Genomic DNA, 26,705 nt, shown 5'->3' with positions numbered 1-26,705 from the left:
TACAAATATGTCTACAAATTGCATGAATATGCAGGCGCACAAGTGTGATCTGTAGGAGAATTGTAAAAATAGCGCTAACCAGCTGTTTTAAATGAATATGGGCTACATCATGACAATTCAAGTTATTCCACAGTTTAACAAATAAGGTAGTTGTAGTAACTGTGGGAACAACTTATTTTTTCATCGCTATGTCTTTGTGTAGTGCTACATAATTTGTTATTAATAAAAACAAAGTCACTTATTTTTCTGTAAATGTGTGGACCTTCCCCTGTGGGCCTTAGGGATGTAAACTGGAAAAACACTGACACACAGGATTCCTAGTTTTACCATTTTAAAGCATCGTGTATGGCCTTGTGCAATTAGTAGAAAAAATTTACAATATTAGACTAGCTGACATCTTGATTTGGATTTTCCTTGTCACACTAGAAAACAGATTTATTTTTTATTGGTTCTGAACAGTTAGAACAGTGAAAGATGATTGCAAAGACACAGTGTATATTCTCTTTAAATAGTATTTAAAAATATTTGCCCTGCAAACTTTTTAAATCATCGACAAATGTAAACTAACATAACAAAAGGATACATTGCCAATCACCGGAAGAGAGCTTACCCAGATCTAAGTGTGCAATAATGTGCAAGTATGCTGTGCAAATGCAGCCCACCAAGTTCCACTCTAAGTCACAGTTAGTAATAATAGCACATGGTTGCACAAATCCCACCATTACATTTGTTAGCTAGAGGACTATGTTAATTGCCATCATCCCATTATTACTATCCCATCCCATGCCATCATCCCTATTGAGTTGTTTAAGTCTATCTTCTTGACTTTTTACACTTGATTTTACTTGTGTACATGACTAATTTAAATGAATAATAACGTGGATTTATTATCATCACCGTGGGCTCTCTTCAGAATGCAATCAGTGAACTACAAGGCAACATTCCAGACAGATTTATTAAATATAATAAAATATGTATTAAAACGTGTTTGTTAAAGATCCATATACTGTATAATGCTTTTAATTCATGGCACAAACAAATCTACAGTACACTTAGAGGTTTGGTCACATCGTTAACACTTAGGGATATACATTATTTCACATACAATAATATTATGCTCTACAGACACAACTCCTACGCCAGAATGCTTTTTGGCAGACAAAACGATATAAAAAGTTATTTATACTTCAGCAACATAAACTATTAACAGCCTACATAGAGATAAGATAAGCTCTCTTAGATATCTAATGTATTTTGGAAGAGAAGCATGAATAGGATCACTATGCAGATTAGATTAAATACTTACCTGTCTCCACCCATTGCTCCCCGCCGCTGAGTCACCAAATGAAACAATGCAGAATAGAACTTGTCACTAATCCAGCCAATGAGTATTTACTTACTGATTACTAAAGAGATATTAGCCTTGGCATGTGTGTGTTGGTGATGACTGCAGCTTTGCAGACAACTATCTTTCTTAGTCTGATTTACACCTGTGCACGAAAGGGTGTAAGTGTGATTCCCACTGATAGTAATGCTACTAGTGAGACTACCAATGCATAAGGGGGTGGTTCCACCAACCTCTTTAAATTGGTAGTCAGTGGGAAGTTGAATACTACCCTACATTTGTGGTCAGTGGGCTGAAGAAAGCCCACATTGGTAATTGGTAATTGCATTGTAATCGGTGGGAGAAAAAATTCCCCCTTACGTTGGTGAGCGGTGAAAATAAAAATGTATTTTACCACCATGACTAGAATGTATGTAGACATTCTTCTACCTACTGACCATCAATGTACTTGGCATTCTTCCTTCTACTGATCACAAATGTAAGAAGGCATCCTTCCTGCTATTGACCACTAATATATGGGGCATTTTTCAGCCAACACTATTGGCTACCACAGTAAGGGACATTCTTCCTCCTACTGCTACCAATGTAAGGGGACATTCTTCTTCCTACTGACTACTAATGTAAGAGGGCATTTTTCCTCCTACTGACCACCACTAACGTAAGGGGGCATGTATCCTTCTACTGACCACCTATATAAGGGGACATTCTTCCTCGTACTCAGCACCAACATAAGGAGACATTCTTAATCCTAATGACTACAAAAGTAAGGGGACAGTCTACCTTACTATTTGCCACCAACATAAGGGGGCTTTCTTTTTCCTACAGACCACCAACATAAAGGGACATTTTATATCCTACTGAACACCAGTGTAAGGCTGCATTTTTCTACCTATTGACTACCAAGGTAAGGGGCCATTCTACCTCCTCCTGGCCACCAACATTAGGGGGCATTCTTGATCCTACTGACTACCAATATAAGGGGGTATTCTTCCTCTTACTGACCACCAGCAGAAGGGTGCAGTCTTGCTGATACTGAGCACCAACATACTGTAAAGAAGCATTCTTCCTCCATTCTTCCATTCTTCCTTTCATCCTACTGGACACTAGTGTAAGGAGGGGTCATTAAAAACAACATTTGTTTTAGCAGAAATGTATAAACCTATAGGTTAGGGCCTGCATCATATGAGTGTGGTAATTAGGGTATTGGCATGTTCTTCCTTTCTGCTTGGTGAGGTAGCCCTATAAAATATTGCTATGGGGTCCTGAGATTTGTAGTTATGCCCCTGCTTCCAGCCAGAGCATTTCCAGACAGTAGTATGTGTTGTTTTAGTTTGCTGGTCAATGTATTACTACCATCTACAGTTCAGTGAATGACAGCAAAAATCACAAGCAGGAACCTTGAGGTCTAGCAGTGGTTTTACAAATCACAAAAGATAATACTGTAAAAAGAGGTTGAAAAAGGTTTGATCTGTTTTTGGTATTTTATTATGGATTTCCCACCTCTAGGGAGCTTTTTTAAATTATCTTAAAATAAACATTAGCATGTTTTAATTATACATGGCTCTGGGTCCTCTTTGTTATAGAAAATAAAATTGTACCTTGACAACATCAAAGTTCCTTTTTCATGTAAATATATATTCCAATAACATTTCATAAAGACAGTTATACATCCCTATACTGCCCTGCTCTGTTTCCTTGTTAAATTATTGTACAAAATAAGTTAAATCATTATCTATTACTACATCTGGGGCATGTCCAAAAAAAACTGATTTTCAATTAAAATAGGTGTTTTTTTTCTGTTATAATATTTTAAATATCTTTATCAAGATGCTGCACTTATATTGTTAAGGAGAGTAAGCATGAAGAGAGAGAAAACAGCAAGGGCCTGTAATCTGCTTAGCATGGAAGCCTGTAGCAAGGGAATTTGCTAAGTATGTTTCTTCTGTGAACAGAACTTGGCGCAATAACACCTGTCATTGTGCAGACTTTAGCCTCACACTTAAAATGCAAAAGCTATGGCTGCCTTTCCCTAAAGCTACAGGGCTCATTTTCATGCCGTTCCTCAAACACTTCCTGGAAGTGTATAAGTTTTGTTGCTCCAACCAGACCCTTTATTTCTTCATCCCAGGCCCTGATGTTACCTGTGCTCTGGGAAGCAGCCAGGGAAGCCTCACATGATTTGCCTATGTAGATCGCAAGAGACTTTCCCGGCTGCTGTCTGATGCACAGGTGATGTCAGAGCCGCAGAGGGGGAGCTTCAGGGTCAAGTTGGCACAAGGAGCCTCTAACAATTCCGGTTAGTGTTGGAGGGACCGTATATATTATTCAAGAAGCCGCTGTCCGGCCGTTTTTACAACGACCAGACAACAGGTGGTTAATTTTTTTTAAAAAAAATTCTTTACACTCATCTCTATTGCTTTCGCACAGGTGAAAGAGGTCTTTCACACCCCTAATGTCACCTAGGGACCCCAAAGAAGCTAATGAAGCAGAGATCTGCTTCACCAGCTTCTTCTTCTGGCTCTAGGAGCTGGATAATGTGCTCAGTGACACCGGAAGTGATGTAATGCACATAACTTCCGGGTCCAGTGATCAGAGGAGGGATCAACACCTGGAAGCCTGCTGATCCCCCTCCAATCCATTAGGGGAGACCCACCATGGCGCTCCCAGACTCCTACGGGGGAGAGCGGAGCCTGAGAAGCCGACGGCAATTTCTGCTGTTTAAAACGGTGCAACATTGCACAAAAAAGCAACAAAAGACTCTAGATTACAGCAAAAGTAACAAATAGGACTGGTCTACAATAGTTTATCAACATTCATCATGGATCTGCCCACGCAAATGCACTTAATAAGTATTAGCACAATGATTATATCTGAAACCTAAGCTAAATGTTTATTCATTTTTCTTTGCCAATACCCAAATCTGACTTTACACTTTATGCTAGAGTCAGGAGTGTACAATTTCCAGTTTAGTCACTTAGTTGTGGCAAGTGATTTATTTGATTCACTAAAGGTTTTCCCTGGCATAGTTTGTGCTCATTTCTCATTTATATGCCGGCATTCTGAGGCATTATTCCTATTTCAACACTTAGACGACAGTGGGAAAAGTAGGATTTCCCTTCTTTTTCTAAAACAGGCAAACAATAACACATTTTACTACCTTTGTTTCCTGTGTGATGTGAATTTTGTTGACTGATTTATAACATTTCTAATGTATGTTTCCCTTTATTACTGAAAAGTGCTTATTTAACAAGTGAAAGGATCATGCAGAGAAAATGTTCGTATGTATTAAAGTGGAAGTGAAATTCTAGTATAAAACAACTCTTCCTCTTCTGATGAAAACTGTAACTATATATATATAGACATGCAGACATCTTGTTCAAACAGGTAAAGAGGGACATTGTTCCCTGGGTCCACTTGGGAGTTAGACTTGCAGCTCATTTGCAGTATCTTTATACCGATCTTGGCCACTGGTCACAGTAGCTTATAAATTGCTTTACAATGATTTCATACATTCCTGTAGTGTTCATAATTGGACATATTTGAATGAAAGAACTTTCCTTACCAACGAAAGATCTTTATTTACCCCCCGATAATGCCATCAGACACTTGGCGAATGTCTAACGAAATTTCTTTTATCATTCCATTTTGGAATGAATGGAGTTTCCCAAACGAAAACCACATTCGCTGTTAGAATTTTGTCCGTTTGAGAAACATTTTCCATCCTGCTCCTTTGACTTTTTTCGGCACTTTGCTCGAAATTGATTATCAATTTGACCTCATCAAATAATAGAAAGTTGACAGAAAGATCTTTCGTACGAAAGTTCTTTTGAAAATCTACTAGTGTATGGCCACCTTTAATGAGCTTAGACTGGGCAGACTGGTGCTGTAAAATTATATGGCATGCAGGAGTAGTCAGCTCATAAGAATTCAGTGTTCTCTCTCACTACAGTTAAGGGCATCTGTAAAGAGGCATTTCTCTCTATGAGAAGGCTGGCTGTTGAGATAGCTGCCCATCTTTGAACCTGAATATATAGTTTGTCCCTTTTGACAAATACAAGCAATGCACATAGAATTAACACCTTTGTTCCTTTTTTAACAATATAAAACAAACGGTGCCTATTACACAGAAACTGTCCATCAATTCGGACGCTATGCATATTTTCTTACTACTTTCTAAGAAAACCCAATTCAGCCTGATCTGTTGCATTCCTCAAATAGGACCTTTTTGTTGACCATGAGATACAAATTTTTCATCACTTTGGATTTCATTGTAGTTCAATTTGCTATGTAAAAATATCACCTCTGCTGCTAAGGCCTGAATTGTTAACGAGTAAACTTCAGGACAGAAGGGGGCACTCAGGATGTCAAGGTGAAAACTCCAAACAGTTCCAAGCAAATATGCACACTTTTCAGTTTGCTCTTTCCATAACTATAAACTGTAAAACTTTATTTTTTGCCTCATGACATAAACCTGCTTCTAATTGCTTGTAGTAAGGGGCAGGAGAGCACAGGGAATAATGGAAGGGCGGCATGGCAAACATCAACCAAAATTGGATAGTGTTACCTTTTTATTTTTCACACACTGCAAACATATCTATTAACTATAATGATAAAATGCAGGTTGAATCACAGTTTGCACAATCTAAGTGCTCATCTCTAACTACACGTTCAGAAAATCTGTGAATAAAAACTTGGCATGGCAGATCTGTTCATTACATTCTTATACTCTTATACAATATGACATCTCTTTTCTGGCTTTTATAAATGTGATGACTATTGTTATGTGATTACTATTGTTATGTGGTCTATTTTACACCTCATTTTACATGTTTTATGCTCTTGGGGAACAAGTAATGAAAATGATTAGCATTTCACAAAATTATATTTATATTACCAGCAGAAAATAATTATAGTTTCATTATTAATCATTCAAAATTATTAAATAAAAAATGACTTACCAACACCTTACGACCTGACTTTGTAAAGAAGGCAAATATAGTGTGAAAAATGTTCTCTTTCTCTTGTGGGATCACACATGGTGCTGGATTTTTCTTGAATGTACACTGTGATTTTTCTTGACCAATCTAAACAAAATAAAAGTTAAAAAGACAAAACTGAAATTTACATTCATCACATTAATCAAAGTAATTCATGAAAACAAGTGAACTTTGTAACATGCTAGAGCAGTGTTTCTCAGCTTTATTTTTTTTTAAAAACAAAAAACTTTTTGTACTCATTATAGAGTATATTAAGGGATACAGGAAATCCAAAACATTTTGGTTATACTGCTGTCTACAGGAGAAATGCACATTGAAGATAAGGGGTTCCCATAAAAGTTCATCAAATACCTTTATCCAGGCCTGCAACCTGGCTAGCCAGAAAAGGAGGGGAAGAGAGAGTACAAACCCAAAGTATACCAGGCCACATGCCCTTAATATTTGGAGGGTATTTTGCAGGGGAGGCAAACAAGCTTTCCCCCTTGCATGATACCTTTTCATCTTGGGGGCAAGGTCCTTCTCCCCACATTCTGTTGCCAAAAGGGATGTCAGGGTCTGCGTGGGTGACTTATCAATATCTGGAAATCTCCTATAGAATAAGGGGCCTCCAGATATCTGGCTTTCCCTATTCTACATTAATCTAAAAACAGTCACACCATTTAGCAATGTAGATGTCAATAATTATACGCAACAATCTATAATGTAGACCCGCTGCCACAACGCTCCTGCCCTGGGCAGGGATCACGGGTGACTTCACTGAATAAGAATGATGTCACCCAGGATCCCTGCCTGTTTTTTTGTTTATTAAAAAAAAGCCAGCGGAGATCTGTCATTTAAAAGCGAGAATGCTGCCAACCTAAATGACAGATCCCCTGGTTTGCTAACAAAACAAGCCAAAACCAGCTGCTGGTTTGGTGGGGGGCACAGAGCAGCCATAGGATCAGTACATTGGAGGCTGTTGCTGGAAAGCATAGGGACAGCTGACAAACTGCATAGGGAACGATAAGTGTCAGTTAGGTTAGTTAGGAAACTGTACTTTAATTCTAATAGCTAGCTCTTAGGGCAATTACCCCCTTTGCTGCATTCTTCTCTTTTTTGTGTTCTTATTCTTGAGGGACTTTTTTGTCTTTCATTTTATTTTGTGGCTGATTTGAGGTCAGCAATCACTTTAGCTGCTGTCCCTTTCATAGCAAACTTTTTCTTTTTTTGCCCTTAAAAAAGGGGGTTTTGATGTCTGGGCTTGGTATTTTAAGGTTTGTATTTTGGGGTATATATATTTTAATTTTATGTTGAAAGGGTCTTTTTTTAGGTTAAACTTTTTTTGCTGCAAGGTTTCCCTTTAAAAAAAAGTGGGATTCTCATATTGTGGGTTCTTATTTTTATTCTATGTTGATAGGGTGTTTTTTTGGGGTGCTCAAAGGAGAGCATTTACTTGCTAGGAATCATATGTTCTTTTTTTTGCAGCACTCTGCTTCTGCAAATAAATGTGCAAGAACAGTGTGCACCTACACCACCTATCATAATGTCACTCACATTTACCACACCCACCTATCCACATAGATTAAAAAAAGCTAGGCATACACCAGTTAGGCCTACTATCCCCACTTAAAACTGTATTGTTGCTGGCCAATTTTACACTGCTGTATCCTCCGCAGAATCTTAGCTCTTGTAGTAAAACCCCAGCCTGTGCCCTTACACTACTGTATTATATGCATTCTCTTAAATCTTGTATTAAAACAACTGCTTGGACACTTTGGCTCTAGTACATATTGGCTTATTATGCCTTATTAAAAACGCCCTGCCACTGGCCAAATTTAGACTGCTGTATCCTCTGCAGTATCTCATTCTTGTAGTAAAGCACTAACCTGCGCTCTTTCTTGCCAGTAAATTTAAGCCTAGCCATGCTATTTCAAATTGTCCCCTTGCTGACCAGTTTAACACTACTGTGTTATTTATGGGGAATGAATTCTAAATCAAAGCTTAAATCATATCGGCCAGCGGCAGGACATTTTTTGCATCATTGAGAACAGAGACAGCAATAGTGAACTAGTTGCCAATTTCTATTGGTCGGCCATTAGAAATTGAAAAATAGTTAATTACCTTTGCTAATCTCCATTACATGGTGGATTGATGGGACTCGTAGTTTACACAAGAAAGATTAGGATGTTTGTGTTTCCTTTTCACCTCTCAGGAAGTTACAAGGACATTGTATTTCTGGCAAGATCAACAGGTATTTTCCATATTTGCTAAAAATGTTATAAAAAAATTTAACTAATGCAGTATCCACATCTATGGACTGGTAAGCTGCAGGCAATATGTTACATTTTTGTTCTTAGGTTTAGCTATGCTTTAAATAAAACAATCATAGCAAACACCCAAACAGCTCCCCTGCTGTGTGAATGTTCACTTTATAAAGTGAATGTTCACTGATCTTAGTGAATAAAATGCTTACTTCATTCAACCAATCATGTACTAGTAAAAATCCTATTTTTATAACTTACCTTGCACAAGATGGGATACTCAAAGTGAAAACAGGCTCACCTTGTTTACTAGTATTCACTTTGCTGAGGAGCCTCTACTGCTTTAGTAAATGAGCCCCAATTTGTAGAACTGTTCTATAAGTCAGAACTTCTGTAAATGAATTGTCTGTAACCAACCTTCAGTGTGATACCAATCCATGGCAAAGGAAAACAATAAATAGCCTACTGTTCAGCCTACCGTGATCCTTTTTTTACAGAACTTGCCCGACAAATTAGCCTTGCCACATGAAAATAATATTCTCTAAATTCAAAGACGTGCCTTTGGTTAGATGACCTGGCAGTTGTGGTTTTTAATGGTGGCTGTGTCTAAACAGTTCTGTAAATCCTCCTGCAGTATCCCCTAAGAAACTAGATGTAAAATTGTGGTTTGCTATTTTCTTTAAAGTAGTCTTACACAGCAAAAAAGGTTAATTGAAGACATGTGACACCACATAGTAATATGTAATATAGCCAAATTAGTGTGTGTACTTAGTGCATACCAGCACGCACTTTGACTTTTTGTCAATGCATCTACAATTAAAAATAGGGGTTCTTGTTGAAGTGGAATAGAATTAAGCCAAGAAAAGCAGATGTACAAACAGCCTTGGCTTTATGGAAAATTCTAAAAGAAAACTCTTTGCAGCATGATCTTTTGCATTGTGCCTCCAATTAGAAAAATAAAATATCAGTATAAAATAAAAAAAGCAGACAAATCTGTTTTAGCTTTTAAAGAATATGTTTTCTATTCAGTTGCTATACCTATACTACATATTGTTCTCTGAACTTTTAGCCTGTACGTTTGCTAGGACAGGACCCTAACTTTCATGTGCTTCTGCATAGGTTTTCTTTGATGTCTGGATCACTAATTATTAAACAGCAAACCTGTGCCAACAGAAATAAAAATCCCATTGTACAACACCCTAATTACCATGGCAGGTGATCAAGTATTGAAGAGGATGTGGTGGGGATACTGAGATAAATACAGATCTGTGGAGGGGAAGGGTAGATCTGAGGGGCTAAAGAAAAAGTGTACATTAATTAAAAGTATACTTATCCTTTAAAGTGACCGTGTACCAACTGAACATAATGACACTTAGACCAGCCAGGGGGAAAAAAAGATTAATAACTTTCTTGCAGGCAGTAACATAAAACTTAACTGTATTGCAGATCTCTTGCCGATGATGGCATCCAACACCTCGGGGTGTGCCCAATACCTGGTTCCTCTCTGCACACTGGTTTCTCCTACCAACTTCCAATACTGTGTACTCTAGCAGGAGAAACCACAGTGCATATAGGTGGAACAGGTAATGGAAATACCTGTCAGATACCAGCAGCAGTGGCAAGAGATCTACACTATAGCAAAGTTTTAGGCCTGACAGAAAGGTATTCATCTTAATCTTTTACAGGGTGGTCTTAGAGTCATCATGAGAAGCTAGAAACAAAATCACTTTAGGGGAGCGGGCCTTTTTATTTGTATGAACAATTGCTCTTGCATTGGTGTCAGTGGCACTAAGAAATAAAGTTTAATTGGTTTTATTGGCCCTAAAGATACCAATGCAAGAGAGAGTATTTTTAATGTCCCACTGTGGGACTTGGGTACAACACCATGTTTTGCCTGGAGCGAACATTGTACAACACAGCATGCAGCATGAATATGTGTTGAATAGGGGATGTACAGCACAGTGTAAAGAATGAGACATTGAAGAATAAAAAAATGAACTGCACATCATGCAGAATGAAGCAGTGTGGAATAGAGAATGAACAGCACAGAATAGTGAATGTGACAAAAAGCAATGGGGAATTTACAGCACAGTGGGAATGTATTAAACCACATACAGAATGGCATCTTGTGGAATACAAATTGTGCAGCACAGCTTACAGAATGGGTCACCATGGAATAGAAAATGTATAGCACAGCACAAAGAAAGAGGTGGGTAGGAATATAAAATGTACAGCACAGTGCACAGAAAGAGTCATCGTGGGATATTAAATGTACAGTACAGCATACATAATTTGGCAGTTTAAAATAGGAAATGTATAACACAACATACAGATTGAGATGGTGCAGAGTAATGATTGTACAGCTTAGCATACCAAATTAGGTCATGCGGAATATAACAAGTACAACAAGGCGTGCCAGTGCGAAAAGGGAAATGTACAATTTGTGGCATACAAAATCAGGCAATGCAGAGTAGGGAATGCAGAGCATAGTGAGACATTACTCTATTATCTCAATAGAAATGGCATGCTGCTGCTCACTGCTGCTGTTCATCCCTCCTGAAGTCTGTGACACACTGTACATGAAGCAGCGCAGAGCTGTGGCACGCTGCCTTCACGTGCGGTGTGTCATGTCATTTTTTTCTCCGGCACATCAGCTTGCATAGCTGAATGTGCCAAGATGGAAAATGTTATCTTCAGCCAATCGGCTTGTGCATATAAACCCACGCGTCACGCTGCAAAGTCCATCCGGTTGTTATGCGCGAGCCGATTGGCTGAAGATGCAGTCTTTCATCTTGCTGCACTCAGCTCACTCACTGCATGTGAAGCTCCGTGTCTGACAGCTTTGCTTTCGCTCTGCACGACTTCGCAAGCAGTGCGTCACGGCTTAATACTGCTTCAGGCCAAATGCAAATGAATAATTCCCTCAGTGGTACCCACAAATGCTCTCATAGCTCACCAGGTTGCCACCACTACTTACAGTATGTCCTCTGTTGGGCTCTGAATTAGATGTCAGCTGTCAAAGCCACTGAAGTGAACAGCAGAAGACTGTCACTGCCTGTGCTATGCCTATGCAAGGCTAAGCAGAAAGTATACTTTAATTCTTCCTTCCAAAAAGCACATATTCCCCTTTTTGTTTGCTTTATTGGTATCACATGGGGGGGAAACCATGGCTCTGTGTAAGCTCGTAGTTTGCACAGAGTGCCTTTTCTTGCTCCCGGCAGCTGAATGGAGCACCAAGGGAGCAAAGGAAATTAGTAGTGAGTAAATGCTGCTGGGGAAATGGGGATTAAAGTGAACCTGTTACTTTGCACAGGTTCACTTTAAGAGACTTTCATACCATGATCACCTATGTAGCTTATTTTCTATTGTTTTGTTACTGTTACCAAACTCCATGTTGTCCATCACTACATATAACAGGTAATGGCAGTTGTAATGGCTCATAATACATAATGTTGCAATGTTAATGTAACATAAAACAGTCTAAAAGTACACATGGATGCAAATGTTGTTTTCATCCGAATTGGGGGACAAACTCATGTCCGTCTCTTGCAGAAAATATAGATCAAGTAGGCTAGGAAAACCTGTCTGGTTGTTATTGCTTTCCATGACAGACATATCCAACTGCCCTCTCAGTTCTATAGGCACCATCTGAACACCAAGTTGAAATGGGCTGTGCCATTTTGTCTACCCCTTCATTGTATATCTTCTGGACAGGCCAAGATGTACCAGCAAGAGAAAACATGAAAATATTTCAATGATGTAGGAGAGTCAGGTAAGAAGCCTATTAGCATTCAAGCAGTTGACTCTTTATGACCATTATTAATGCATTTTTAACATATATTTAATGTCTCTGTATTAACTAGTTCTCTCATTTCTTCAGCTTTCTTTTTTCTTTCGGTCTTTTAAACTGTCTGCTTCTAAATACTTCAAGCTGTTTCAATGAATAAAGATATACTAAGATTTATTTCAGGCATCTAAGACTTTGGCTTTGTTCCCATAACTAATCCCTTGTTAAGAGATTTTCCAAAGACACTTTATAATGCTTGAAAAAAAGAGACCAACGATGCTCATCAGAACTATTTTTACTTCCAAAAAAACTATATTTTTTACCAGTTTTATGCCTTTTGAATTTGCTTCATTTTAAATCTAGTCATCAAATGCAACAATAAAACCCTTTTAAATGAAAGCAGGTAAATTGCATACAGGAAGATGAGTGTGCTGAAAAACATTCCTTACAGAACACATGCAAGTTTAATAAAGAATATTAACCAGCCAGGTCATAATATATTACAGCAGATTTACTGACATCTGTTTGAAATATTGTCTGAACACTATATATTAGGAGATTTCTCTTGCTACATAGTTCGAAAGAAGATGTACACCAGAAATAAATTATGTTCATCTCTTAAAGCAAAACTTCAGGCAAACTGTTTCTAGTCATTACTATTGTGTAACTGTTGCCATATAAAGTTTTGCTTGTGTAATATATTAATTAGATAATATAATATATATATTTGACTGCATCTATCTGCATGTTATGTGACTCTCAGTTCCTCAATTGTGTTACTTATTGTGTTACTGTGAATCTGTCTGCTTTGAAGTCCTAGCTATTGTTTTGTTTGCTTATCACATCTCACATGGGGGGTAAACAGCAACCTTATCTAAATCCTCCAATCAGGTTACACCCAATTTACATTTGGTAGTCAGTGTACAGAAAAGAGGGTATATAAGGTATTGTTAGCAAGCTACGTGCTCTCTTTTTACCTGGGACACAAAGGCATTCAGTATGAACAGGCGAGAAGCTGAGAGGTAAAGCTCCACCACACTTGTACATTGTCTTGTAAATAGTGTTGTGTGTGTTATTTGTAAATATGTAACCCTACCAATAAATGTGCATTGCTGATGGAACTACTTCTTTTGTCTAAGAATCCTCAGATCTAGGGGTGTTTATGTGAATATTATTGTAGTCATTGGAATATATTTACATATCCATTTCACCTGGGTAACATAACAAATGGTACCACTAATGAGGTTGTTGCCCATTTGTAAAGACTTACCTTCCCAGCATTCCTCTGCTGAGACTACAGGCCTTGCTGTCCAATGTCCTGTTGCCCATGCAATGCAGCCACATCTTAGGCTCTGCCTCTCTTTGCCTATTGGCTGCAATGTCCTGTGTTTTCCGACAACGGCCATGGGGCACCCTCCAGGTGTCCTGTTGTTGGGCAGTGCTTGAGGGTTTTATTCACAGAATACTGGGCACACAGGGCAAGGGGAGATAGGAGTTGATAAACTAGACTACTGCTTCTGTTTATGAGAGCCACAGAGGAGCAGAAGGATAGGGAAAGTATACTCTGGCATAATTAAAAGTGTACATTTACAAGAATGGCCAACAATCCTGGCATACATCTATAAGCGGAAACTTGCTTAAACAACAGGAATGACTAAAAGCCATTTAAAGAAACTTTAAGAGAGGCAACAAATTAGAAAAAGAGTACTTTGCTTAATGTTTTTAATAAGAGATATTGTCTACCTACAAAATCTTTGGTTATTCTGTTCAGTCAGACCTCCATTTCTGCATTGTGTGGTGTAATTATCATTTCTATTTTAATATTTAGGCTTTAATCTCACCTACTGCAATATGTCTGAACACTGATGATGCCTAAACACCAACCCTATCTGGCTTCCAGTTAGCAATGCAACACTGTTTACGTTTCATGTAGACATAACAATTGAGCTAACTTACTAAAGGAATTGAGAATTTTCTCTCATAAACTGTGTGAATATTCACTTCAATTATCCAATCTGGTGAAATGCATCTGCACATGATTGGTTACTCAATGTGAACAGGAATGTTCTTGCAGCTTTCATTTAAATAAAATGGTATATTATCCCCTGCAGCAAGTCACTGCCTGCTTGGGCAGTAGAGTAGTGTGTACAAATGCACCACCATGCCATAGCTGCTATTAAATTTAGGCTATTCCCCTTTATTTAAAAAGTGTCAGTCAGGCCAAAAATGAAAGGCGGGGGTTCGGTATGTGGAGGTAGGATGGAAGGGACCAGGTTCTGCAGGACAAATCTGCAGTCAAGTCACACCATTTAGAGTCAGGGCACATCTGTCTTTTCTATCTCAGAGTGGCCCTGCTATACAGTCACAACACATGCAAGAGTTAGGAAGTTAATGAAGCATAGATAGTTCATCACATAGATAAAAGTATGACTAACTTACCACAATATCTTGAATAAAGAACATTTCAGCTCCAGTAGAAGAAAAACGATTAGGAAAACCAATTTCAACAAAAGATTCATGGAGTGCACTTGGCCCAGCATTGTAAACCTAAATAAAGAGCACACATATATTTAAATGGAAAATCTACTGCTGTAAACAATAACATTATTGACATTTTCCTGCACAGTATTTCTCCCAAATGGTTACATAATTGAATGTAATCCCTCAAAGGCAACTAATAGGGTGGTTGTCACTGGGACAGGAAGACTCAGACAGTAATAATGACCTGACAAAAATATTTTTTTGAAAAATAATTAACTGTTTTGTAGTGCCCTGGCTGCAGAGATTTCCCATCACTTCCTGTCCCTGCAGGAAAAGAGCGGACATCTCTCCAATAGGGTCACAGATTGCTGCAGGCTGCAAACTCTAGCAGATGTTCTATCCTTGTCTCACTCTGTCTAAAACTGAAAAAAAAGGTTTTGTCTGGGACTGGTCTTTAAAAATAAAAAATAATCCTACCCTTCTGGCTTTTAAAATCTAGCTTAAGTAAAACAAGGCCACAATAACAACCCTTTTGTAAAAATAAATGGCATCTAACACATTAAAAAGTGCATATACATACACTGCATATACATACACATACAGTACACATGTGTGCCTTGGTTCTGATTAATTCTTGTTGCCTTTTCTTTCTCAACTTGTCGCTTCATCCTTTTCAATGCTCATCTCACTTTTACCTTTTAATTATCTCACTTATATATTTTGTTCTCATACCATTTATAACTAGAAGGATTTCTCTCATTTAAGTCTCTATTGACACATAAGGTATTTTCTTAGATTACATAATTTTTGTCTTTTTGTTTAAATTGATGGACATGTATTCTAACAACCTGACTAACTATGTAACTTATGATGTCATAGTGACAAACCTATGGAATGGGTCACCTGTTGGCTTCTTATGGTTAAGAATCTGAACCAGCAGAATTCACCTGCAATGCCAAAAACTGAAATATTAATTTTGGGTGGGCTGACATTTTAGTAATGTCTTCTTTTTTTCTCTTCTCAGCTGTGCCACCAGCTAATATAAGAAACAAATCAAGACCATTTACATTCATATGTAGCTTCGTGTAACATTCAGGTATTTGCAAGTGAATTATCCAACCATTATCCAATGTATTCAATCTGGATTTAGTTAAATCCACACAATGAGGAACACATTTATAGACATTTGCAGAACTGTGAACAAAGTATCAGCAATGTCACAAAACTCACCACTGCCCAGACTAGTTCTAGCAGACCTAATGAGGAACTGTGTGAACAAAGTAAAACACACGTTTTCAAGCACTCAGTATTAGAATTAGGAAAAAAACAATCCTTGTCCACATAACATGATCACTCCCAAAATAGCTAAGAATCCATTCTAAAAAGGGAGCTTCAGAAAACCTAAGGTAGTGTTCCAGATATGTGATCATTTTGAATAGTTGTAGTCTTTTGTTAATTTCAAGCAAAACAAATGGCAAACGCACTCACCAAATGTTACATCAATGTGTACATGGAAGGGCCTAATACAGTACAAACAGCAAAAAGTTTTCCCAGCACACTCACATGCCAGCATACAAAAAAACTTGTCTCACCGCTAAGGTTAAAAACAGAGGTTTAGATACACGTCTTCTGCAGAAAATGTGAAAGCCGCACAGGATCCCTTATGCGTCCCTGTGCCTTTAAGGGAGGTTGGGCTTCCTCCTTAACAAACCTGCACCCAATTTGATCTTTTGCCATATGTGCTCCAATTTGGAGACTCTCATAGTTTAGAGTTAGGACCGCACTATTTAGAGGTGCCTTGATGCGGCTGTGCGGCTTTCACCTTTTCTGCAGAAGATGTGTATCTAAACCTCTGTTTTTAACCTTAGTGGTGAGACAAGTTTTTTGGCATGCTGGCTTGAGTGTGCTGGGAAAACTTTTTGCTGCTTGTTTTGTTACTTTCAGCCACCTACCCCCAACATCCAGACCTGAACACCCTTTCAATATCCTGATGTTATCAAATGTATATTGATTATCTGCAAAACTTTCAGCTGATAAAGTCTGAAAAAAAATAATAGTTGGACTGTGTATAATTAAAAAAAGCACACATAAAAATATTCCACTAACAAATCCTTTCTTGGCCCATTTTTATTATAACATCTTTATTACCAGAATAGTGAATTACAAGTCTTAAAACATCAGGCAGACTTGTATAGAGTGCATACAGAGATTCACCCTGCCCTCTCTGCATTTAGACTTTACATCATTACAGCACTGCAAGTTTGTAATGAACAGCAAGCACATCGTAAGCTTTTTATATATATTTTTTTCATTGCTGGGGAAAGAAATTCCTGTGGTCATTACTGTTTGGTAACCAAATATAAATATTGGATACTTTTCCATACTTACTATAATTCTCACTCCCTCACACTAAATGATGCTAGTCCCAACATGTATGCATTTTAGATTTTTGTACTCCCCCGTAAAATCCTTTAGAGTTCATTGAGCGACTTAGAATTCAGAACTGGAATTTACTACTGCCTACAGGAGATTTGGACTATGGCAAATTCAAAAACAGTGACCAGCATGGTATAACCCCCTCCCACACCCAGCATGCTTCAGTTTTTTTTAACAAAGCAGTGCTGAGAGCAAAGATAATTAACACATAAAACATTCAAAATAAGGATTTTACAGTGACTATAAAAAATCCAATTTTCTTTTTAGGTTATTGAAGGACACATATGTATGTCCAAAACTAGCCCAACAGCAAACAAACAACAGGACGTCTGAAAACAACTGAAAATTGGGCATTGCCTGCAGCTCAAAGAGCTGCCTGAAGGACTTTTAACCTAATGCAGACATCTACTTGGTAAAACTTAGAGAACATTTGAATGGGAAACCAGGTGGCACCCGATTCTTAGGATCATAAGCTTGAATAAGTGACTGAAAAGAAGAAGATGGTTCCTCTTTACAGGGACCATAAGGGATAATAAAGCGAGAGTGGCTGAGAGGTTGATGTGAGAGGTCGAAAACCAAAAAATAAATAAAAAAGGAAGGAAGGTGACTCTACGCCTTCACACCACCTTGTCCTTGTGTAAGACCAGAAAGGGTTCTCTACAAAGCAGCCAGCCCAGGCACAAGCCTCACTGATGGCAAAAAAGTAAACTTGTAAGTAAGAGTGGAAAGGGAAATATCCATGGTAGATTCAAAAGGTGTTTTTTTGAAGAGCTGAAAGAACCAAAATAAAATCCCAGAGTAATCTGTAATGAGTGAATGTGCAAGGGGAGCCACATGTAGGACACCCTACACAAATCAGAAAATGGAAAGCTAGTGGTCCTTCATCCTACAGAATACTGTCTGGGATGAAAATTTATTTCCCCACAGCTGGCAAAATATGTTTTATATGTGCGGTGGTAGACCTTGAGGGAAGAGCACATCCTAGCTTTTAGTATCATGGGATTCACCATTTCAGAAAGACTCCCAGCCCACAAGAAATTAACTTCAACAGTCATGTCCTTAAAGTCAGAAACTGTGAAGTAGGGTGGTAAGCCAGTCCTTGCGGCAGACAAACTGGATTATCTGGAAGCGTTCATGAAGCGTCTGCCAGGAATCTGATCAAGGACCAATCCTGACAGGACCAATCCAAAGCTATGATGTTCACTGGAATGCCCTTCATCTCAATCCTGTGGTGCAGACAAGGAGAAAGTTTTAGGGAGGGAAAGGTGAAGATCAGGTTTTACTGATTCTGTGGAGCCACCAGAGCATTTGCCAGAGGATCTCTGCACCTGAAGACAAACCTGTTCAGGCTGATGTTGAAACCTGGAGGCCAGAAGGTCCACATCCGGTGTCCCCCACCTGTAACACAGGCTCTGAAACACTTCTGGGTTTAGGGCCTGTTCCCCTGGGATCCTAACGCTACTGGCTGAGAAAGTCTGCCTGCCAATTGTCCACGCCTTGGATATAAATAGAGGACAAGGCTGGGACAAGAAGTATTGACCAGGACAGAATCTTTTCTACTTCTCTCACCACAGCAAGACTTCTGTTTCCTCCTTGATGGTTGATGTATGCAACCGCCATAGCACTCAGATGACCTCCAAGCTGGAATGTCCAGCATTGTCCCACAATTGCCAGTTCATTGGAGTCCAGATACAAAGCTATTGCTTTGTATCTGGATGCGTCGATCCCGATGAATGCATCGATCCCGATGTTTGCATAAAGTGACCTACTCAAGAAGCTTGTGGATGAAGTCTTAAAACAAACAAAAAAATAGTCTTAAAAAAGAAAGAATGGCTAGTAAAAATGATTAAACTTTTTTCAGTACGGAAAAGACATGAATCCTCCTAGGACAGTAGCAAAAATACTGAGGCATGATGGGTGTGGAAGGGTTTATACCAGGCTGGTCAGTTTTCTTTGTTTGCCAGCATCTTGCAGCCGGCAGTATAACCCAGTTGTCTCTGAATCCTGTGTCCCTCAATGAATGAGAAAGAAACAAATATTTGTTATATACATAGACTCAGATATTAGTTTTCTTTAATCAATAGAAAAACATATGTATGGCATTCTTGAAAAAGGCTTATTATTTAGCTGTTTTTTAACAGTAAGGAGCAATGTTTGATTTCCAGTAACCCTAGAAACGATTCATAAGTATTCTAGAATTGTTATAAATACTCAAAAGGGGTAAAAGCTATAACCTGTTTGGTTTCTATCAGTTACTGTACATTAATAGCTTTAGCGTGATGATAACAATTTAAGTTTTTTTAAAGAATGCAATCAAAGTTTATGCTAATGGAATACAAAAATAGATGAATGCTTCTGAATGTTTATAGTTTCTGAAGTTGTGCAATAATTCTGAAGCAACTGTGTGCCAAAGAACCACAACTGGTTCAGTAGTACAAGCTAAAATTACTCCTGCACTTAAGTAGAACTTCATGTTCCAAAGTTGTTGCCTCTTTGAAATACAGCCAATTCACATTTATTGACTATACAAATATTATTTAAAGGACAACTAAACAAAGATGATATTTCACTGTGCAGACAGCTACTGCAAGCTATCTGCTGTGCAGCTTCTGAGAATAAGTATTAATTAACCTCCTGCTGTATGCCCAATGTAAATACATGGTGTATGTGATTTTTTTCCCTGCAAAATGTTTCTAACACCCGGTACAGGCTGTGACATACAAGCATTCAGGCCGCTCTATAGTGGCCCGATCACTTGTATGATGTTAGAAAATGTGCAGCTGCCCTCTGCGCTCCCCCCACCACCACTGCTCCTCCCTCCTCCACTGCCACTGGCGGTTATCACTGGCTCTGCTGTGTCGACCACCCGCACGAGCCCGGGACCAGCACAGCGGCTCCTTAAACTAGAAACGGAGGAGAGGTCAGCATTCCCCCACTGCTAATCTCTCTTCCGATGCTTGAAGGTGGAACTGATGTGTATTACATCACTTCAGCCTTTAGCTGTCATTTCTCTGGTTGCTAAAGCCAGAGAAAAAGCTGGTGAATTAGATCTCTGCTCCATCGGCTTCTTCGGGGGTCTTAAAGACCACTTATGTCTTAATAAAGAGGACCTGTCATTGTATATTTGTTATTGTATTTTTGTTATCACATAGGGGGCTTGTTCCCCCCTATGTGATAGCAATAAAGTTAGGTGTAAAAACCAAAAAGTGAAAAAAAACATTAAAGTCACATATAAAGAAAGCAAAAAACAACACAAAAAAAGTAAGTCCCCCACATGCATGCACATATAAACATATATATGCATCGGGTGTGTCTACGTGTGAAAATTCTGCCACACATATTATATATCACCACGAATGTCGGGCCATTAATCACTGATAACACTAGACTGATGAGCAGTAGAAATGTGCAATTCATTTCGTTCCGAATCAAAATTCCGGCGAAATTTAGTAAATTCGGACATTCGGATGTATCCGAATTACAGATATAATGAATGCAAATTCGTTAGCGGTAGTCTGGACGAAATTTCGTTTGTTGGACGAAATTTAATTGCAGCAAAATTAAATTAGAATTTTTTTTAGTCTGCAGAAGAGGGGGAAAAAAGAGCGAGAGGTCCCCCCCAATTCATACCAGACCCTGTAGGTCTAGAAATGTTAGGAGGGATCCCCCAAGTTAAAAATTTTTAAAAAGTGCGTGGGGTTCCCCCCATAATCCTTACCAGGCCACGTGCCCTCGGCATTGGGAGGGTGTCCCCATGCCGGTGGGGACAAGGGCCTCTTCCCCACAACCCTGACCCAGTGGTTGTGGGGGTCTGCGGGCAAGGGGGCTTATTTGCATCAGAATACCCCTTTAATTAAGGGGGCACCTATATGCCCCCCTTGTGAATGAGTAATGGGGTACCCATTCACTAAGAGACAATTTTTGACTATTCCTTTAATTAAGAAAAAAAATGGCTCCATTGATGTAATCCAGCGTCAATCATGACGACCGTCCGAACCCGACGAACACTCACCGCAAAATTACATTCCTGCTCGAAAGTGAACAGATGGGCAGAGCGAGCCGTGATTGGGGCTGGGGTTCCCCCTTAAAATTCCTACCAGACCTAAAGGGCCTGGTATAGATTTTGGGGGGAACCCCGCGCACTTTTTTTTTTCTAACTGGGAGGGGGGTCCCTCCTAACATTCCTATCAGACCTAAAGGGTCTGGCATGAATTGGGGGGGACCTCACGCTTTTTTTTACCCTCTTCTGCAGACTGTAAAAAAAAAAAAAATTCCCTCAAATGTCATTTTGCTGCAACAAACGAACAAAAGGAAAACTAAAAAACGGAAAAAGGAAAACCGGACTACCGCTAACTCATTTTTCCCGAAACGAATTTTGAATTTTCGGACCCGAATCCCAAAAAACGAAATAAAGTAAAATCTGAATCAAAACAAAATGAAACTAAACGAATTGTTTGCCAGTGCACATGTCTAATGAGCAGTAAAAGCTTTTAAAGCGTCACCTTTGCCCATTTTTAGGTATGTTCATTTTTTGCAATTTTGCAGGCGTGCGCAATCTAAAGCTTGACATGTTTGGTGTCTCTTTACCCAACATGATCCCATATTTTATATTTTAAAAAAAATGTGGGTGAACTATGTGGTTAAGGCTTTTCCCCATAGTTCTCCTTAGGGTAACGGGAGGACACAAACTAGCGCCCTCCCGTCACCCTAAGCTCAGTATACCGCGAGCTACAGCTCGCGGTATACTGAGACGCCGCAGCTGAAGCGGATCCCAACAATTATGTCTGGATCCGCCCAGCTGCGTGAGTGACAGCTGGCTCTGCCTATCAAGAGGCAGAGCCAGCTGTGCCTGCCCCCTCCCCCGTTCGATCCGCCAGTCAGCGCTGGCGGATCGGAGCAGGGGGAATCCAGCCCCTCCCCTGTCACGGCAGAGAGCTGTGATAGGATCGAGAGGTGAGCGAACGCCGGCATGTGTTCGCTCACCTCCCGATCTACTGAGCCGGCCTGTGACAGTCTCATTGTCACAGGTCGGCTAGAACTATGAGGTGAGTGAAAAGCACTCACCTCATAGTTCTCCTTTAATAAAAGGAATTCACAATACCTCAGATGAACGCAATCCCAGATCTAACCTGCGTTAGCTGGTATTATGATAGTTGATGTAAAAGTGATTTCAACTGTCATTTGTGGTTAGCCAGGGTGAATGAAGGGGATCTGTTACTACTCTTACACCTATGAGAGCACACTATAATATTTTCTGTACTGTATCCAGGTAAGGCACACATGGATTTTTACAGAGGTATTTAGAAAAGGCGGCAAGAACTCGAAATGTACTAACACCAACTTTTCTGTGGGTCAGCACATTTCTTGTGTAGTTTGTTGTGTTAGGTGCTATGTGTGCCTTGTATCTTCAGTGAATATTCTCGGGTTTTCTGAGTAGCAAAAATTAAATCCCTCATCACTGTTGAGGCAACTGTACTAGCCACTGGTTCATGGGATCTTTAAATTAAGCTTTCAGGTTTGAAATGTTTTTGTGGAACTGTTGGATGACTGTGTGGAAAAGCCTCCAGTACATGAAAAGAAAAAACGGTTTCCATTCAATTATACTTATTATTGTCTTGTCTTTTGTAAATCACATCTGTGAACCATAAAAGTGACCACACCTGAAATGTGAAGTTGAGAGGTTGGAAGTCACATTCCATATCTTGAAGGTGGATGAAGTTAGAAGCATCAATTGTATCGCCATACACAAAAGAGGAAGGAGACACAGTCCTGTAAAAAGAGTCAACAAATTAGGCTCTGTACAAGATCTTAAAAATGTAATAGCCATGCTGGGTTTGTCCTTTTTGAAATTAGAGCAATAACAAACAACCCCAATTCCAAAAAATCCCATAAGCCCATATTTTATTCACAATAGAAAATAGAAAACATGTCACAATGTTTAACCCTTTTGCTGGCGTGCACCGCAATACCCAACATGTGTAGCGTGATCGATGTTTTTGTATATGTAGGCGCACCCGACGTGTGTTTGTGTGAATGGGCGCGAGCTTGCAGCAGCGGGGGACTTTAAAACATTTTTTACAATTATTTTTACATTTATTTTATTCTATATTATTTTTTTTAAACTGTTTTTTTTTACTTTAATTGCTATCACATACTGGCAAGTCCCCCGTGTGATAGCATATTGGTGGTAACAGGTACACTTTATGGTGATACTGGGGGTCCAAAAGTATCACCTATCCACTTTAAATACGCTATTGAAGTGCAATGACAGCTCAGCGACCAGAAGTGATGTAATCCGCGCCGCTCCCGGTCCCATAGAGAGGGGAGTAGATCAGTGAATGGAAGTTCACCGCTCTTCTCCCCAGCTTCCTGCTGACATGCAGTGTGCCGGGCTCGGGGTCACAGGAGGGGCAGAAGAGCCCAGGAAACATGGTGAGGTTGTCAGGCCTGGGGAGTCTGTTTAAACTGACCCACTGCCAATGACGTACTGTGTGTCAGTGGACGCAAAGGGGTTAAACATTGGATATGTTTTCTACTTTCTATTGTGAATAAAATATGGGTTTATGAGATTTGCAAATCATCGCTTCTGTTTTCATGTAGATTTTACACAGTGTCCCAACTTTTTTGTAATTGGGGTTGTACTAATACCTTGAGGTCTTTGGCCCTTTGTTAGGACACACAGTCCTGCACAACTAGTTTACAACTGATAATAGAGATCTGCCAGCACAGTACAGACAGGGTTAATTTTGGCAAACACTGTTGCCCAGCTCCCTCATAAGCAGAGGGAACTAAAGAGGATTTTTCAGCCCTGGAGTTTTCAGCAAAGAACATATAAAAGGGTAAGCCACCTTTATTTGTGTCTCACATGCTTCTCCTCCCAGACACTGCAATTGTGGGGTTTCAGGCAGTGTTGTCAATGCAGAAAGCAGTGGCCAGGACTAGGTGTGGCCAGGTGATGGCTGACAAGCCACAGGCTTGTAAATAAGCAGTGACAATGCTTCTAACCATCATTTATTTATCCCACTGAGTGCAAGCAGCCACAGCCTACATGAGAGTGGCAACTCTGTTCTGAATTTAGGAGTGGTACAGCATCATAGCCACACCATTACACGAAACTGAATTAAGTGAACTTTACTGCCAAGGTCAATATGAATGTGTGGGACTTTGCTGGGGACTGAGAGAAAACTGTAAGTGAATATTCACTTATAATTAAGTAACTATGGGAGGTGATAGTTCTGCTTAAAGGGAAAGCCCATAGACATGCATAAAGAAGGTACGTGGAAATAAGGTAACCGTAAAAGAATTTGGGTTTCAAATAGGGAAAGCTAGCGGTAGGCTACTAAACAAAATGAACAAATTATTACTGCTTAGGAAAAAAAACACAAAGCATTTTAAGGTGGAATGGCTTGACAAAAATATCATCTTACCAATTAATGGCAAAGTAACAGTGTCTTTGCAAAACTTCCCTGACACTTTGATACCTTACTAGCACTCTTCTACTGTTCTTTCCTCCATTGAAAATTACCACAATACTCTGAATGGGCAAGGTTGACAGACTTTTAATAAATTTAACAAAAGAAAAATTGAGGAGCTCAATATATAATTTTTTAGTGTTTCTAGTCTCTAGATAACTGTAGGGCAAATTAGAGGTGAACATTAGCAGATGTGCTAAAGAAGTTGAAAGTGAAAAATGTATTTTATTCATATTGGGAAGGGATGTCAAAATAATGATAACAGCAATGTATCCTGTTTTTACAGTCTGAGAACCAATGGCTTGATAAAAGCTTGTGCCGGAAAGTTCAATATACAAACATAAAAAGAATGTGATTTTCCACTGGCATGAAGATTGTACACTTCCTTTGTATTGCTATAAGATGACAGTTGGTTGCTTACCCCGTAACTGATGAGTCCACTTCATGCTTCAGAGGCACGGTTAGAATAAGGGTGTTGTCATGTAAGGACTCTGCCCGTTCAATGTTTCCGCTGTGGGGAAAAATATAATAAATGAACTATTAAATGTCATTAAGAGGTTTCCAAATCACGCACGCCCATCTAATACATGTAAAAATAGAATTAGCTTACTTTTCATTTTTTGTCTGTCTTTGGCTAGCTGCTTAAATATTATAGCTTAAAGTGTTTTATAAAGAGACCTCTGTAACACTAACAGGTTGTAGACTGCAGTTCAACCCGTTAAAATATTCTCCCTTAGGCTGACATCTCACCTTTAGCTGGTGAGGTATATAACACACCTGGCCAAAAGCATATATTAGAAATCACTAATTTATTACATTACCATTTAATGTGTTCTACAGAGAAATAAAAGATCTTGTTTAATACCAGGAATGTTATGACTGCTTCCTTTTCTTCAGATTGGAAGTAGTGTGGTTATTATTATTGATCACAATAACATTTTTGATACATGTAGCATGGTTTTTCCACAGTTTACTGTTTTTCTAGTCTATGATAGTCCCTCAATAAAGATAAACTATTTTTTTATATATTTTATGTAATAAATATGTTTTAAATATTTACAGAGGGATAACAGACCAGCAGTAAAATATTTTAATGGCTCCAATATAAGCACACACTGTGCAATGAGGAAGGAAAGCACCAAAAGAAAGATGGTAAAAGTCACAAATCTGGCATCCTCAATTTAGAGACTTAAACTGACATGGCAGAATAAAGTTAATAAAAATGTGATTTGCAATGATTAAAATGATGATAAATTCCTTATGATCTTCTTTTGACTGTTCTTTTGTTTAGCTATCCATAAGTAAACATAATTTTGACAGTCTGGAGAAGGGCATATGGGGACATTTTGGGCAATTCACTGGGGCTCTGTAATCATATGAAGGGTAAGAGCCCCTGAGTAATATTATTTAGGCTAGTGTAACTACTGCTTTGTAATTTATACAGACTTAGATAAAGATTATTGTCTTAAAGAGACATTTCTTTCCAAAACTTGTGATTATATATGACCTTGGAAAAAATAACTGGTTTCTTATAACAGTATTTTGTAAGTAAATTACAGTTGTGTTATCTAAATAAAGACAAGTAGCAGTGAATGGTCATTAATGAAAGAATAAAGCATCAAAAAGGTAATGCTGAGTCAACATGAACTCCTAAAACTGGGAGTAGAACGGATATTATGATTTCAGGTAGTTATTTATATACCTTTGTGCAGTGGCCAGGAATTGAAGAATATCATCCTCTCCGGACAGGTGACTGGTATCAAAGATCACACTGAAGTCATACTGTTGGAAATAAGTAATACAGAACAGCTTTTAAATAATAACCACAATAGTTATTATTATTCTTTCAAGAAAATCATATGTTTTACATATATGAGGATTACCGAGCTAGAGACTAAACTGTTAATAGTTTTTCAGTATGAAGCATGTTTATATAAATTCTAACTT

The 26,705-nt window shown here is 38.8% G+C and overlaps 1 protein-coding gene across 1 annotated transcript in view; it reads right to left on the bottom strand.

Moving 5' to 3' along the window:
* Window positions 1–26,705, bottom strand: part of LOC108800102 (integrin alpha-9-like) — a 119,240-nt gene that overhangs the window by 19,157 nt on the left and 73,378 nt on the right. Inside the window, exons 6-10 of the mRNA XM_018572044.1 lie at window positions 26,461–26,540; window positions 25,180–25,269; window positions 22,947–23,055; window positions 14,809–14,916; window positions 6,304–6,429 (exon numbers count right to left, since the gene is read on the bottom strand). Coding sequence (XP_018427546.1) covers window positions 6,304–6,429; window positions 14,809–14,916; window positions 22,947–23,055; window positions 25,180–25,269; window positions 26,461–26,540 — 513 coding nt within the window. The remainder of the gene's footprint in view (window positions 1–6,303; window positions 6,430–14,808; window positions 14,917–22,946; window positions 23,056–25,179; window positions 25,270–26,460; window positions 26,541–26,705) is intronic.

The sequence above is a fragment of the Nanorana parkeri genome, unplaced genomic scaffold (genome assembly GCF_000935625.1).
Source record: "Nanorana parkeri isolate BGI_ZX_2015 unplaced genomic scaffold, ASM93562v1 scaffold1912, whole genome shotgun sequence".
NCBI classification, from domain to species: Eukaryota; Metazoa; Chordata; class Amphibia; order Anura; family Dicroglossidae; genus Nanorana; species Nanorana parkeri.
The sequence above is the reverse complement of the archived record's forward strand: the minus strand, read 5'-3'. Positions and strand labels throughout refer to the sequence as shown.